The sequence below is a fragment of the Pleurodeles waltl genome, chromosome 4_1, assembly GCF_031143425.1.
Source record: "Pleurodeles waltl isolate 20211129_DDA chromosome 4_1, aPleWal1.hap1.20221129, whole genome shotgun sequence".
In the NCBI taxonomy this organism is placed as follows: domain Eukaryota; kingdom Metazoa; phylum Chordata; class Amphibia; order Caudata; family Salamandridae; genus Pleurodeles; species Pleurodeles waltl.
Window position 1 is genome coordinate 975,774,033 of NC_090442.1, and position 14,375 is coordinate 975,788,407.

General features: G+C 42.3%; 1 protein-coding gene across 3 annotated transcripts in view; it reads right to left on the bottom strand.

The window, feature by feature from the left end:
• GTSE1 (G2 and S-phase expressed 1) overlaps positions 1-14,375 on the bottom strand; it is a 123,470-nt gene that overhangs the window by 3,755 nt on the left and 105,340 nt on the right. For all 3 annotated transcript variants that reach the window (XR_011202373.1, XM_069229735.1, XM_069229734.1), the window contains one exon: positions 3,031-3,159. Coding sequence is in view for 2 of the 3 variants with exons in the window: in XM_069229735.1 (XP_069085836.1) it covers positions 3,031-3,159 (129 nt within the window). In the remaining variant the exon portion in view is untranslated. The remainder of the gene's footprint in view (positions 1-3,030; positions 3,160-14,375) is intronic.

Consider the following 14,375-nt stretch of genomic DNA (forward strand, 5'->3'; position numbering starts at 1 on the left):
TTTATTTCGGATGAAGGTTTATATGATAATAGTATATGCTTTAAGATAGAGCAATAAGGTAAATGAAAGTGCTTTAGTTAAAGGCTGGACCGCTAGAATTATATTGCAGGAAAAGACCAAATTATGAGGCACCGTTGACCAATTAGTGGCAAGTTATGAATTTACAATGCCAATAGCTCCAACTCAAGAAAATGCGAGACCTATTGCATTGCAATTGCTTGGTTTTAACTTTCCTCCCCAATCCTTTATTGCTGCAGCTGCTGTCAAGACCAACCTGGTATTTACTTTGTAGGAATCATGCCTGCACTTAGCTAGCCAAAAAACTGGTCTAGATCCTGCTATCCCCACTTACAGCATGTGCACGATATGGCAAACTGCTCAGTCCTTGCACCATAAAGCACAACTCCAGAGAAGCATGTGAAATTGCCGTTTTGCGTGCTATACTGTTAGTTATGTATGGAATACCTAATTTTGGTTTATTTGGCCTACTTAGTTTTCAGTTGCCCTTTTCCCCAGATCTTTTAGGAGGTCTCAAACTTTGGGCTTCAATATAAATAAAGTTTGCCTGGTCTGCACTACCAACAACTTTGAAAATTTGGTGAATAATCACTTTATGCCATGAATCTGGAACTTGCTTGTTTACTAGTAGTTGGTTTTAGAGTGGAGTTCACTTTTTTGGACCAAAGAAACCCTCAGATTCGGTCTGAACATGGCTTCAGGGAGGCTGTTTGGACACAGCACCTTCTGCATGGCCTTTTCGTATATTTTTTTATTTAGTTGCGAATTTGCATAGGATTTTGGGGCTGTTAACGCACCCATGGCTGGATCTCCCCGAGTTCCTGCAGCAGACCATGGTATGTTGACCAGGAGAAAGTTAATGGGGGTGAAATAGCAGCCTCCTCAGAGTTCATGCAATTATTGTAGTTCTATTATAATAAAATTAAAAAGTGGTTTGTCTTATGTTTGAAGAGCCCATGCACGAGAGCAACTACTGAATGAAATTCTGTCCCTCACCCCCACCTCACGATGGTCTGTAAGATTACTGAGCCTCTCTAAACTCCTTTGACTTTAGCACTAAAATTGTGAATGCTTGCAAAGTCTCCCCTCCAGTCTATTTAGCTCAGAATCTTCGGAGCAAGCAGCCTTCATGACTTAACACTGGGACAGTAGTACACTTCAGAAGGTAGAATTTCATCCCATAGAACCTGTGAAGGCAGATTAGACAATCATGCTGAGTAACTGGTAAATCTCGATAGAGGCAATCGAAAAGGTGGAATGAAAGTTTTACTGAAGTCGATAGTTGCTGAGCTCTCGTCAAAGAGGAAAATAACCTGAAACATGGAGATTGGGAGTACCTCAATCTATGACAACAACAACAATGGGAATGGCTCCAGTCTCTACAATGAGCCTCTTGACACTGAATGCAGGTGTCAGTCATTTTAAGACGATGCCCACTAAGTGCAGGGTCACTAAACTAGACGGGGTGCTCGAGTTGGGCAGGGAAAATGACCTGGCCTCATCATCCAGAGCAGGATGTAAAAGCCACCAATCCAATCCATCTATGCAGAGGTACATACCTTACCTGTGACTTCAACAAAAATCACTATCCTTCTTAAAGTCATGAGGACAGACTGACATTTTAAATCTGAGGTTTCTTTGGACTACATAGCATCAGTTGTGACTAAGAATAGCTTTCTAAGAGATTTGTCTTGCTACTGGTAAACAATGTAGAGCTTTGAGAGCAGGCGTCCTAGATGTGCAATTCACTCAAATGTAGGACTTGTCTGGCAGATGAATTCTGAATTTACTGTAGCTAGCCTTTTTGAAAAAAATGTTTTATTGTTAGTCCCATGTAGAGCGTATTTTTATATGCAAGTGTGATGACAAAGGTTGCTGATGCTGGAATCAGTGCAACAGACCTAGGAAAGACATGATGGCCCATGCTCAAAGTAAAGCATCTCTGGTCAATCTTGTAACTGTTTTCAAATGAGATGTTTGAGTCCATTATCACTCCAAGGTTTTCCACCTCCTTTGATGTGACTGGGGAAAGGCAGTTCTGTGAGTCGGGCTAATGGGAGACCGCGGTGTTGCCAATTTTCGTAGGGAAAATGTCAGTAGTTAAGGAGTTATGTTTAAGATGGTTCTTTACCATCCATTGGTCAGCAGCCAGAAAGTAGCTATCAATCTAGATCTTTAGGTCAGAATGTTTATTATTGCATTGAAGGAGTTGACACAGTCAGAGTGGATCCCATAACTAGCTTTACCATGCTAAATGACTAAGAGTAGTGATATCGGACATGTTATAAAGTGCCAATTTATCAACACAGATGTTGGCATTCCCTAAAACATAGGTTTGGGTGAACTTCTGATTTCCCTTTTTGGATTTTTGTTGTAATGGTCTTTACTCAGTCTTTCTTTGTTTCAAACTGGGTTGTGAAGTGACTTTCTACATGGTGCACAGGTTAAATACTTTACAAATTGCCTTTGATTTAAGCCGGACTGCTTCATGTCACATCAGCAGGGATTGCGCACAAGTTTATTTGTAGGACATTCAACACATTGTGGCCTTATGCTCTGAAGTGGCCAATTACCTACCCCATATATTCCATGTTCCTACAATATGTGCAGGTTTAACAAATCTAAACTCGATAGATTGGGAATAAAAAAAAGGTCATCTTCATTTGTACTCAATTTCTTTAGAGGAAGACTTGCCCTACATAGTTGTGTTATTTCCATTTCTGTAAGTAAACATTATTTGTTAAAATGTTTATGTAACAATGCTAAAAATACAAACAAAATTAAGAGTTTTTACCCATTATCAAATTCATTGTGGGATTTATCCATTGGAAGTTTATTTCCAGATTGATCTTCGACTTTTAAGTCGCGACCGTGCTCCCATAAATAGTCAAGATCATCTGATTTTCATTACAGATTTCAACCCACTCCACTAGGTCAGTAATTGCACGAACAGCTTTTCTATCATTTCTCAATGTTGCCCTCTTACAGTTCTAAAAGAATTCACATACTTACAGTCTCAGACTTCAACGAGGAGCTTCTTTTGCGTGAAACAGGTGTATTTGACAAGTCGATAAGAGGTTTGATTACAGGCTTCAAAATTAATGCAGTTGTTTTATCAATTCCAATGTCAAGAAGGAAGACCTGAAAATATTAACATGTTTGAACCTTGAATATTTTCTATACAAAAGCAAGTTGTTTCACTTCAAACATTTGGAAAGGTAAACAGACTGACTTTTATACACTTGATAAGCACATTTAAATACATAAAATTAAGACAGCATCAAAGAGCATTGAAAATTGTTCTATACCTTACAGGAAACTAAATCACTACATTACAACCGCCAACGATCTCAAAATCTATATCAATGAGAGTGAGCGGATTCAAGGTTTTGACGCAAGCCTTCTTATATCCGATAATGTCTTTCACAAAAACAATCCAGTTACTCTAAAATACACAGGAGATTTATAGTCAGTGTTACACACGACCTATCAGATGTAAATAGAATTTTTATACAACTCAAAGGATGCAACAGAAGTGACCCTAAACATGTGTTGTAAACAGATAATTTCGGACACACAAAAGCAATTTAACACAAACTTTACTGCATTTGAAAAAAATGGCAGTAATTGTACATCTTCAGTGCAAGGAAAAACTTGCTACACAAAAAGTTCAACAAGTGGATATGAAACAATTTTTACAGAATCAAGGAGACACAAGTAGGCGATATACTGCAACATTTAGTATTACCCATTATCCCACCCACCCCCCTACAACTACCCCATAACTATTCTGAGTCACAGAGCATCTACATCACAGTGAGGCTAGGTCAGTGGAGCTAAATATCCCACATTTTGGCTATAGTGAATAAAGCACATTTACAACACCAGTACTGAATCGAGGGACTGTGCTATGCCAGACTAGCACCAATAGAAAACTGGTCCTATGTATAGGAGGTGGCATCCAAAAGGAGTGGGATGATGATGCGTTCATCTAACAGTTAAGGTGTCCTGATTAAAGTGTGGGTTCATACATCTTATACCTCATTATTTTAATCTGTTTGCCCCTTAAATCGTTCTAACAGTAAGGAAATTGGTACTTCCCGTAAGCCTCTATATGCTTCCCTCTGCAAGGCTATGCTCTGACAATCCCCATTTAGTTATTTTCTCATCCCAGTGTTCATCCCCTACCCCCCAGGGGTGAGACTGTGGATTTCGAACGTCTTGTTATTAATCTTCTGGCCAGTAGGAGGGCCAGGTCAATGAAGCGTGCCATTAGTTTAGTTTTCGGGATACAGGCCCAAAATGCAAGAGTCTGGCGTTTGCCATCGAATATGGCCTGTGAGCTACATTAGGGATTATACATATGCTTCAAATCTGTGCCTATCTTGTGACAGTGGGGGCATTTTCCTGCAGCGGTAGGAAACATTGTGTTAAGTCTGTGCTGTGTAAGATACACTGTGCAGTATTGAGAATTTAATGAACTTGAATATAGAGTTGCGTGACTTTTTTTTGAGTATTCTAACAGGAAGCCACATTCCTTGTCTGTGAGGGTACAGGAGTGATCTACTTCCCAGTTGGCCAACACAATCTCCAGAGAGGTCCCCAAGTGTGCATGCAGCCCCCGATTTAAGCAGTGCACCAAGTGTCTCCAGTGACCCATCATGTAGTGAGCATGAAGGAGTTCAAATGTATCAGGTTCTTTCCCATCGGGTGCCCAGTATTTCTTAACATAATGAAAGATGCTAGCATGTTTTAAGAATAAGGTATCCAGTAACCTGAGTATATGTGAAGTCAGTGTGTGACGCTAACATGCCATTTGAAAACAGTGCGGACATTGTCTGCGTCTCTTCTTGTTCCCACGCACTTGATCGATGTGCTGTCAGCATCCCCTGGGTGGTTGGGAGCCCATGCAATGTTATATTTGGTGCGTATGGTGTGGATGTAGTGTAGGGTCATACGCCAGTATGCCAATGCCACACGTAGTAGTAATGGGGTAGTGCATGGGTTGTCACCCCTGGCCATAACAATCTATGTAGGTGTCCCCAGTGGAGCTGCTCCACCGGGTCAGATTATGACCAGTAAGCCAGTACCCTAGCCACTGCAACTGCCCTGCAAATACAGTACGCTTTTAAGTCTGGGGCACCCATGCTACCTCCCACAGTTGGTAACTGGAGTTTTTCCCGACTCGCCCTACGGTGACCACTTCCCCATGCTAGGTCGATCAGCAGTGTGTTCAACACTCAGAATACCCATGCCGGTACTACGATAGGTAAATTCACAAAGGGATAACACCCTGGGAGAAGGACTATTTTTGCTACTGGTAGTTGGCCAGCAACCGGGAGAGGCAGCGAGGTCCACAAACTAATTTAGGGTTTGAGGGAGTTAACAGCATGCACAAGATTCTCCTCCACTAGATCCTTTGGGGATATGGATATAGATACACACACACACACACACACACACACACACACATATATATGCATACACATACATGCATACACACATACACATGTGCATACACACACACGTGCATGCATACACATACATACACACATATATACACATTCCCAAGTATTTAAAAGTGTGGAGTGCAACCTGGATAGGGGTGGGTCCGAACAGAAGTGGAGATTGGATTTGGGAGTCTGCAAAAAGAAAGGTGCAACACTTGTTAGCGTTGATCTGTAGCCCTGATAGAAGACCCCAATTCAGAGCGTGTCCGAGCTATGGCCGTTGGACTCATACGCAGATCCCTGAAGTATAAAATCATGTCTGAATAAAGAGACAGCATGTAGTGTACCATTAATAGGAATTTCCCAGTCCTTCGCCTCCTGATGCAGCGACTGTGCTATGGGCTCAATGGCCGGAACAAACAGTAGTGGAAATCCCAGTCGAGTTCAGAGAGATACGGTGTGAAAATCATTTATCCCGTTTTTGCTCTTGGCATTGGTTTTGAATATAGAAGTTTTACCCATTGAATTTAAGATGCCAGTATGCCATAACAGGCCAGCACCATGAGCATGAAATCCCAGCGCAGTGTGTCAAATGCATGACGGATGTCTAAAGATAGGCATCCAGCATAGGGATAATGGTCTCTAGTTGCATAACATGGAGCATAACATGGAGCATAACATGGAGCATAACATGGAGCATAACATGGAGCATAACATGGAGCATAACATGGAGCATAACATGGAGCATAACATGGAGCATAACGCAAATATTTTATGATATGTTACGTTTTAGAATGAATCCGCATTGATCTATGTGGAGTAAGTGTGGAAGGATCGGGAATAGTCAGCGCGCCAAGATTTTAGTCTGAATTTTATTTTCTGTACTGAGCAAGGACAGAGCTCAAGATGAGGACAACTCAAATCACGGTTGATCTGGTTTTAATAGGGATGTGACTATGGCTTGCAGAGTAGTGGGTGGGACGGTTACCTTCTCGTAAGGACATTGTGTAGTGTTTGTAGATGTGGGACCAGTTTGTTGCTGAAGGAAGTGTAGAATTCAATAGGCCGACCGTCAGAGCCAGGTGTTTTATTGCACGCTATTTCTTTGATAGCCCCCTCTAATTTCCCCTGCTGTAATTGCAGACCCTGGCAATTCCATACCAGCTTGTTACACCATAGGTAGTAGTATCCTATCAAGAAATGGAGACAACATCAACGGGTGGGGGTGCAGGAGCGGTTTATAGATTGGTATATAATTCTCAAAAGGAAGTGTTTATTTCTAATTGCGTTGTTACTGTGCCCTGTATGGGAGTGTGTATTGATAGGACCGGAGTCGGTGATTGGGTGGGTTGGATGAGCTGAGCCAACAAGTTCTGGATTTGTCAACGTCTGTGTGAGTTGTTTGTAGATATGTTCTGTAGTCTATTATTCTGAGGCGTTCAAGGTGCTCCGTGCGCGCTATTCTGACCTCTTGTAATTGTTCGAAGCCTGGCTCATGTCTCACCTCTGCTTGCTCTAGCAGGGTTAACTTTTGTTTCACTCGCTCTAGTGATTTTAGAATTTCCTGGCGCACTCCCGCCACTGTATTAATAGCAGCACCTCTTATCACCACGTTAAAGGCCTCCCACTCCACTAGTGGTGTAAACGCCATCCCAGCATTCTCGGCAAAGTAATTATCTATGGTGTTAGCTTGGGATTCATGGAAGACTGCACCTTTCAGGAGTGAAGGCTGCAATTTCCAGATGGGTATAGGCGCAGGCACTCGTCCCAAGACTAGTGTGATTTCTAAAGGGATGTGGTCTGAGAATGTCTTTGCCAGGTATGTGGCGTGTGTGATGTGAGTTAGGAGATGCGGGTAGCAGAGGAATATGTCTAGGCGAGAATGTAGCTTGTGCGGGTATGAATAATAGGAGTACTCCCATAAGCCCTCACTGAAATTCATCCAGGGGTCCACAAGGGACCAAACTGGCATCCACTGCTAGAGCGATTTGGTTGGTCTTACAGAAGCTGCACCAGACAGCGGAGGGTGTGAGTGGTCTAAGGAAATATCTAAGACTGCATTGAAGTCCCCGTTCCCCCGGGACCCAGGGGTATTGCAACCACTCAGCTAGCAGTTGTTAGGCAGGACCAAGTGTTGTCCTGATCTATACTAGGGGCATATATGCATCCGAGCACTTCAGGTGCGCCATCTCGTGTACCCTTCACTTACACATATATCCACTGAGTATCAATGCAGGTGTCTTGAACTTTAAAGGGAAACCCTGACCAGATTCAGACTGCTGCTCTGTATGCGAAGGCGGAGTAGGATGTGTAAACAAATTGACCCCTCCACCTCTGGGCTTCTATGGTCATGTGGTGCGTTTCCTGTAAATAAACAATCAGTACATGCCTTATATGTAATTTGGCCAGTATTCTGTTGCGTGTGTGTGTATATCATACCTCGACCACTCACATGCCAGGTGAGTATTTTATATGCGTTTAATACTGTATTTTTAATGTGTGGAGGAAGAAGGTGTGGGGTGTGTTCTGCCCAGCACCTTCCCAGTGCTTGTAACAGACATTGTGGGTGACAGTGGTAAACAGTAAAACTGAACTTTCCAATAACCAGTCCAGAGCTGCCTCAACAATCAACCAAACTGCATAACAAGCTGTAACAGTGTGGTTAACCACATCTTATGGTCTACGCAGATGGGGTAACTGTGGGTAGCCTGTATAAAAGAACATTACAACATTTTAGTGTGGAGGGAAAGGAGGGGGATGTCAGAGCCCAGGTCCCCATTTAGTGTGCTATGGTCCCAGCTGTTAAAGAAATAGTGTGCTTGCGAGTGGTAGCTGATGCCCAGTGATACAGTTCCCACGGAACGTCTCAATTAGGGCTATTTGACAAGCTCCAAACAAACCCATTTGTCTATAGGAATGTGGGGTCTCCGATAGTTATTGTTGATGTCAACATGACTTAGGTCAATACCATTATATATCTTTGGCCACTTGCAGGGTAATGGTTGGAAAGAGCCATGCTGCCATTCGAATCAGAGTCAGATTCACTATCCTGTGCTGAGCTGTTAAGTACCTCTCTGGTGCGAAGGCTAAATGCTGATCAAGGCGCTTCCAATCATCCCTCTAGTACTTGTTGCTGGGACGGTGTTCCATCATGTGATTTGCTGGTTGTCCTGCTGTGTTTTTGGGCTTCGCAGAAACATGCCTCTTTGAACCAGTGTTGCAGTTTACTCTAACAGTCTGTTCCATCCATGCACACGCTGTTTCAGGCGTATCAAAAAAGTTAACTCAGTGGTGCAATATTTTGAGTTTTGCTGGGAACAAGAGTGCATAGGATAAGCCGGACGCTGGTAAGCTGCGTTGTACATCTTGGAACAAGGCACAGCAGCACTGTACAGCCACTGTAGAGTCGAGGAAAAGATCCTGGCATGTCCCAGGCAGTTTGGGGCCTTCTTGTGGGCTGCTGCTAGGAACCTGTCATGAGCTAGTATTTTGGCCACTATGGGTCATGGCAGGGATCCTGGGATTGCTTTTTTCAGTTAGAATTCTGTCGGCCTGCTCAACTGCAGATCACTATTGTCTGAAGCCACCTTTCTATGTACTGTGTCACTTGGGAACCCTCTGTCCCCTCCGGCAATCCAACAATGCGGATATGGTTTCTACAGGCTCTGCCTTCCTCATCCTCTGCTCAGTCCTAGGGCACCTCCACCTGTTGCACCAGTTTAGTAATCTGTGCAGTATGGTTCATGTTGTCAGACACCAGGAAGTTTACTGCACTTTGTTCACCTTGCCTTTCTCTGCTAGTTTCTGCCGGTCATCTGAGTAGGTTAACATCGGTGGTAATGAATCTCAGCTGTTGCTCTATGAAAAGGCTTGAGCCTCAGATCTCCGGTGGGATGAGATTCAATTTATCTTTGGGAGGTGCTTGTTCTGTGGGAAGAATACAAGATTCAGGGGTGCAGGAGGAACAGCACTCCAATGGAGATAAACAGGAGCGATCCCGGGGGACCAGCCTGCCATTTCTGTTTGGTCCTCGCCATTGTCACCATCTAAGCCGCCATCGCACTGTGGTTGCAGGAGCAAGCCTTGTGTGAGGAGTATGGCACTGTCACCACAATATGTTGTGTGGGGGGTATGAGGAGTGGGCCACCAGGCCCAGGCGCTGCAAGGAAGGGTCTTCCTGCTCACCTCTTGAACACCAGCCACACCCAGGCTAGATCCAGCCACCGCTCTGGCAGGGAAGCAGGATCAGGCAACAGCTTGACAGGAGTCCAAAAGGGTCCAGTCTGCCATCACAGCACACTAAAGTCTCACCACTGTGACTAACTTACTCAGCAGTGGACTCGTGGTTTCAGGCAGCGTTGTCTCTCAGACTCTTCCGATGTCTCTGCAGGCAGCGTCGCAGTCTTCCTCTAGTGTCCAAGTGGCAGCAGGCAGGTTATAAGGCCTCCGTACACTCCATTATTTTTGCCAGGTATAGCATTAAGGGTTGGGGGGGGCCGGGCCAAGAAGCGATACATCTACGCGTCCACCATCTTGGACAGCTTAATGATATTACTCTAGGCTAAACAGAGGTAAGTTGCACTTGAACATAATGTGGATGTAAATGTCACCCTAATACACAGAGGATGACAACACTAACTCTTGTTAGTAAATGGTACTATTTTAGTCCCCACAGGAGGCTACCACATGACATACAGGAGCTGGAAATTAAGCTATCTGAAAGCAGACAGGAGGCATATATGATGCTACACTAAACTTCACAGGAGATGTGTGGGTGATACTCCCTATTTAGAAGCTACTAACTATGATGAGAGTTCACCAGGCTACAAAAACTGCTCTAAGAGATAGTTTGAGAAATCAATCTAGACGTGCCCAGCTCCATAGATTAACTAACCCCAGTGAGCAGCCAACTGGCAGAAATTTCAGAGAACATTTCAATCCAACCTGTCAGATTATGCCACTCTATACTTGGTTCGAAGTTCCAACGATTCTCAAACCTACATTTTTCTTGGACTTCAATACACACTTTTACTAGACACCGTCTACCACAAGTTGGGGAATTTGTTACTACTGGCTTCCTTGGATGAAATTCTAACACAGTATAATGAGCTACAGTTTGGAACACTGCTAAAGATCAAACTCATGGTCATACTCTACAGAATGCGTCCCAAAAATTAAAACCTAAGGAATATGAATGGCTACCACATACCTCATCGCATATGAACGATAAGACACAGAGATATCCCTTAAAATAGCAAATGGATATAGGTCACAACCATTGTTTTTTTTTTTTACCATCTCCATGCTCAATGGAGCAGTGTCTCAAGTATCACAATTTCATAAATTTGAACATGATAATCAAATTGGTTCAAACTTAGCATCATTAATTCATAAAAACTCCTACCAACATGTTCTAGACATATGACCCAGCTGGTGAAACTCATACCTCATCCTCTGAGATCACCAAGCCTTTACTTATACTATAAGCATCTACATAGGATGGAAAAAAGGATTAGGCCTCATTTTACTAAAAAAATACTTAGGCTATATCACTTTACTGCTAATTTCTTAGCAAATCAAAAGGGTTTAACGGCCTCAAGACTTGGGGGTGCATTTTCAGAAGCACTATTTGGTGCTCCCTCAGCTAAGACTAATAGAACTGATGCCCTACCAACCATGAGTTATGTTACTTTTAAGGTGGCCTTATTACCATTTTTTCTTTAACATTTTACAAGATATTGTTCTGGTGCCTCTATTTCTCCATCCCGGCACCCAGCATAAATTATGGGCTCTCTGAGAAGAAAAAAAAAAAAAACACAAGCCCAACCCTGCATGAGGCTTTTACTGTGCCATATTACTTAGAGACTAAGTGAAAACTAACATTTATGCCAGATGGACAGAGTGTCTGTTTCTCTGGGATGAGATGAGCTTCCCACTGCAGCTCATATGCTGGATTCAGCGAGCGAGATCAATCTCTCCGGGCAAGTCAACTCACAGCCACTCTGCAACCCCTTTCTGATCTCTAGTGGCAACTACCAAGCTCGCCCTTTATCCCCTTACATTCTGCTGTCTATATGGAGCCCTTTTAAATACTTTTAGAAAACATAGCACCAGTAGTATTTCCCAATGGGACATCACAATCCCAGGTTTATGCCAATGATATTCTGGATTACAACCGCAGACTCATCCCACGCCCTGCATGTAACTGAATTCAAGGCCTCCGCCTTCGATTCAATTAAAAAATAAGTAAGGAAAAGACAGATAGCATCTACTGCACACACTGACAGTCCGGAACCCTACATTGTAAAATCAACTTAAATATTAGGGATAAGGCTAACAAAAAAAAAATAGTAAGCTTAAACACTTGGTATAAAGCATGCCGTTAAAATGTAGGAAACACTTTCCATTAGCACTGATTGGTAATATGAATATTATGGTACTACTCCCAAAACTCTGGTACCACTTTTGTGCCCTGACATACTTTCCATTGTCTGTTTTAGAAGAAAACTTTTTTTTTTTTTTTTTGTAAAGAGGATTGGTGCGGTTAGCTCATTCTGCTGGACGTATAAAAAGCTTGGAATGGTACTGCGATATCTTCAATTGACCCTTTAGAAAGGACACTGGGTTGTTCAAAACTTGCAGGCACCTTATTAGGCATCCTTAGCCAAACAAACATTTAGCTAAGTTGATCGAATCTATTTAAGAGGCAAGGAATCTGCAACTAGAAGAAAAAAAGTTCCCTTGGGTAACAATCTTTCTGTGGCTACTCCACATGCAGATTCCTCATGGCCCATTTACTCAGTTTCCAAATTAGATAACGTAACTGCAAAGCTATAATTCTTGACATTTTTCCTCATCTCGGTCTCGGAGGGCACAGATACAAAAAGGGCATGGGACTGATTTCAGGGTGGCATAGGGGGGGTGCTATTTGGCTCCAGTGGTGTTACCAGAAGTCCAATTCATGTATTTAGTTTCAGCCAGCACCCCCTACAGTCATGGAAGAGCAATTTCAGTACTTTCCAGATGCAGACCTGCACCTGGGATATTCAAGAGACGAGGATTCTTAAAGTGCCCATCAGAAATAATATTTGCTGTAGGACTAGGGGTTCTTCACATCGTCTCCAAACTATTAGGGACTTTAAAATCCTGAAACATGAATTTGTTAAATACCTGCGAGTGTGATTTTCAAAAATTCTGATACCAGTGAAAGAGGTGCCCAACATCAGGACCAGCTTCATACAAATCTTTACTTAAGTCAACTTAAAATTTCTGTGTTAACTATAAGATCAGGACACTGTGGGTTGATAATGTTCTGAATGGCCAACTATCGAAATCACTCAAGATCTACTAACAGTCACTCATAATAGCTCTTCGAATCCCCACTGTCTCCTAACGTAGACTGTCCATGAGAGATATCAGATTTTTAGGTCAATCCAACTAAGATTTCTATTCCGTATCAAACTCTGAATCCACAGGGGTTTGCCCCTGTTGTCAGGTGTAGGCAGTCAACCGGGGTCATATGTTCATCCATATTGGGAAGTAGTTTTACAAAAATCTGATACTGTGGGTTTCTCGGCTGATCTCAATCCTTCTTTGATTATGTTGCATTAAAATCTTAACCTATAGGTTTGTATATGTGGCTACAATGATAAAATGCTTGCAAATTGCAATATGAGAGGTGCCTACCATCCCAATTAAGACATTATTCTCAAGAAGTCATCACTACTTTGACAAAGGAATAATTGCTGTCTGGGGGAAATTTTAAAAAACAGTACATTTTGATAATGACCCTAAAAATGCTTTGTGGGAAGAAAACAAAAAAATGCAATTGAACTCCGAGATTTGTTCCAGTAAATGAAGCAAGCAAAACTGACTCACTTGCAATACACAGAGGACAAAGAATGAATTAAATTACCAAACAACTGTGCCAGATTCAGTGTTTACTGGAGGGGTTACTCCGTCACAAACGTGATGGCTATCCCATCCGCTGTATTCCAAGTTCCAGACTATAATAGAATTGTAAAACAGTGGACAGGATATCCATCACATCTGCGACAGAGTAACCCCTCTGCCAAACTCTAAAATTAGACGCTAAATGTGTTTAATATTTTTTGTAATTATCACTTTGCCAAGTTTTTGATTAATGTAATGCTCTGCATCCTGCTCAATACAAATAAATCAAGCCACTAATGCCTCTACTGCTGATAACACAGTAGAGTGGAGATTAGGCAACTCAACTTAAACTAGATTAATGTCCTCATTATAGACTACACAGTATATTTTAATGTGGTTGCAGTAGAACCACTAACTTTAAATATTGCTGCTACTGTACATTTAGGGAACAGGACTTGACAGTTTTGAAAAACATGTTCAAAACTCCCATTAATATATTAACTTCTTGAAAGGAATTCATTCTACAACTGAACCAGGACAAGGTCCCATCTCTAAAAATCAGACCTTATACGAGAAAAATTTAGCACAATGAACATGAGCCATCTAGATCCCATAACTCAGAACTACGTCACGTTTTGTAAACATCTAACTCATATACATGCCACAACTTGAAAACCAGGACCCCATTTTGGAAATCGAGCCTACACAAATGTTACAGCTTTTCTCCTCTGAATATATTTCTTGGAACATGGTGACGTCATCATTATGTGCCAGTAATTGTTTTAGAGGAGGTGGTTGGTGTTAGTATGTGTACTGCTGTTATCACCTAGTTATTACTGCTGCTGCAGGTAGGATGTTGAATTAAACATATATCTGATCACCTTTGGGGCTCCTGTGCATTACTCATTGAATCAACTACCGATGACAAGCTGAAAAGCAACCCATTTAGCCTGGCCTTAACTTACATTTTTGCACGCTATGGCTACTTAATGGTAGTGTGCTGATATGCGCTCA